The sequence below is a fragment of the Aplysia californica genome, unplaced genomic scaffold, assembly GCF_000002075.1.
Source record: "Aplysia californica isolate F4 #8 unplaced genomic scaffold, AplCal3.0 scaffold00069, whole genome shotgun sequence".
Lineage (NCBI taxonomy): Eukaryota > Metazoa > Mollusca > Gastropoda > Aplysiida > Aplysiidae > Aplysia > Aplysia californica.
This window is the reverse complement of record NW_004797339.1, coordinates 673,782-676,281: the sequence shown is the minus strand read 5'-3', so window position 1 is coordinate 676,281 and position 2,500 is coordinate 673,782. Positions and strand designations below refer to the sequence as shown.

General features: G+C 39.0%; 1 protein-coding gene across 2 annotated transcripts in view; it reads left to right on the top strand.

Moving 5' to 3' along the window:
* The first annotated feature begins 713 nt into the window (after nt 1–713).
* The window catches only part of LOC101852309 (tryptase beta-2), a 31,332-nt gene continuing 29,545 nt past the window's right edge, over nt 714–2,500 (top strand). For both annotated transcript variants that reach the window (XM_005093763.3, XM_005093762.3), the window contains exon 1: nt 714–1,051. In XM_005093763.3, coding sequence (XP_005093820.1) covers nt 1,006–1,051 — 46 coding nt within the window. In that variant the 5' untranslated portion in view covers nt 714–1,005. The remainder of the gene's footprint in view (nt 1,052–2,500) is intronic.

Sequence of the window (2,500 nt, the reverse complement as noted above, 5' to 3'; positions counted from 1 at the left end):
ACTTAGAGAAGAGCCTCTAATGATAATAAATCCCCCCTCCCCCTTTAAAAAAACCCAATCTTACTTCAACCCCCCTCCAAAACACCCAACAAAATAAAACAACACCCCCCCCTAAACCCCCCCCCCAACCGAAACCAAAACCAAAACCAAAAAAAAAAAAAAAAAAAAAAAAAAAAATCACTTAGAAAATATATTTTGTTGTTGATCGTCTGGGAATTATAGTGTAAAAGTGCAACGACGCCCTTAATGATCAGAAATGTGAACAAAAACCAAGCACAAAACAGCGCTAAACCTTGTTGTCATTCTGTGATGTAACACCTTGACTTAACTTCTCTCCTACAGTAAGCAGGAACCTACACAAGCAGTTACTAAACACAGGTGGTTACATCTATATTCCATTACTGGGGTTTAGATATTATCTTTAAGGAGTAATACATCTTGTATTTGTCGAGACAAAACAACCCGTTTTTTATCAGTTATTACTGCCCGTTGATTGCCGGAAACACTTTAAAAAAAGATAACGAACCGTCTTGTAGTGTACAATCTTTGACATCATTTGGTGTATTCGACGTATCCAAATATCTGTAATAATATATTCGTTCGTTGCTATTGGGTATTCGATTCGGCACTGACTGCGCACGCACAGCGCGGCGGAGGAGAACTCTGCAATAACAGTGGTGAGCTCTTGACTTGCGCGGGCGTAGCAGTGCAAATTCATTGAGGATCGCTCACAACAGCCAGCTGGAAATATTCCATCATCGCCGCCCGCCAATACCTGGACTCTTGGTGATGAAGAGCTCGAACAACTCCTGGCTTACATTTGCGAAAGAGTAAACGTAATTAACGGAAGAAACTGGCAGGGAAAAAAAAGCTTTGAAAAGTTTTGAAAACTAAGAGAAAAGACAGTTAGAGAAACACGAAGCTAACGAGATACACCTCCGGTTGAGGCAATCTTTCTTAAAAATATTAAAACGCAGTTGGATATTTTCGTGTTCTACAGTCGATATGAGACTTCCCAGAGCTTCGTGGTTTCGAATGTTCACGTTCTGTAGTGAGTATTTTGTTGTTTTTGCACACCTAATTGCTTTTTCTTGTTTTTTTTTTAATTTTAGTGCCCTTGTAGGCGCGCTGTCGGTCGTCTCAATGAAGGATCACTTGGGATGCGAGCTTCGAGGAATTACAATAGAAAAGACAAGAAGAAATTAATAATAACACCTCACTTGATGGTTTCGAATCACCAACTTCAGTGCGTATGCCAGATACTACTACTACTACTACTACTACTACTACTACTACTACTACTACTACTACTACTTGTTTTAGTAAGAGTTTTTCGGCGCTCGCAACTGCTTTAAGGTCATATGAGCGCTGGCACTACTGCTATATCTGGTATTTCTACTGTGAATGAAATGCATAAATTGATATTTCATATAATATACACCAACGCCTAGCATAAGGTACTTTAAATGTTTTGGATTTTCTTTTTTCGTTACTACATAAATTCTATTACCCATGTTTCCGAAAGTTGGAGATTTGATATCTATACCACCTGACGGTATGGCTCTCTAAATTCCTACTCATTTAGATCAAATAGATCTAGTCTTTTAAATTCAATATTTTTTTAAAACCTGGCGTTTTGGTTTACCAACTTTTTAAGTTGGAAGGAATCAGAAACGAAGAAAAGAACAACCAAATAAATGAAGAAAATTTGTATAAAGTATTATAGTAAAGACTTTGTGACAAAAGGCACTGTCAAGAATAAGTAGTCAGATTCAAAACATAACACGTCTAAAACCTTTACGGTAAGTAGGGCTTGCCTTAGCTTAATTGGGATCACAATGAGCTATTGCGCGTATAACTCTGGTTCAAATCCTCAATGGGGTATTTATATATTACTCATGCAGACAACAATAAGGATGCGTTCGTTTGGAACACAAAGCACTTTAAAAATAAAGTAAAACGATTTCTCCTGACTTTGGGAGCAACTAGAAATACATAGCTTTATTATTCGCATTGGGAAAATCTTATGGGCAAATTTGGCGGGGTGGGGGAGGGGGTGGGGGTTGCTTGGTGGAACCAAATCTCTCTGTGAAGAACTGAGATGGAAGTAAAGGCTTATAATCAATCCTATTTGTATGAGAGCGGCTTCAATGGACTTTTAACTGACTGAAGCAGAGAAAATTTCCGTCCTTGAGTAATCCATGGATGACTTCTGCGTGCTGAAGTGGCGGATTGTTGGAATGTTGGAGTCAAGAATCGAAGTGAAGAGGAATACTAATTTTTTGCTAACTTGCTAACTAGAAGAACGTCAGTGTGTCTGCTCACTTGTGTCCTGAACGGGAAAGGGTGGGTATTGGGAATGTGGAAACACATGTGATTGAGTGCAGGCTGGAGTTTGAGAACTACGGTCTCCCTTGTGGCATTTATTACTTAAAAAATGGAGAGAGACAGAGGGAGAGAGAGAAAGAGAGAGAGACAGAGAGAACGAGAGAGAGAGAGA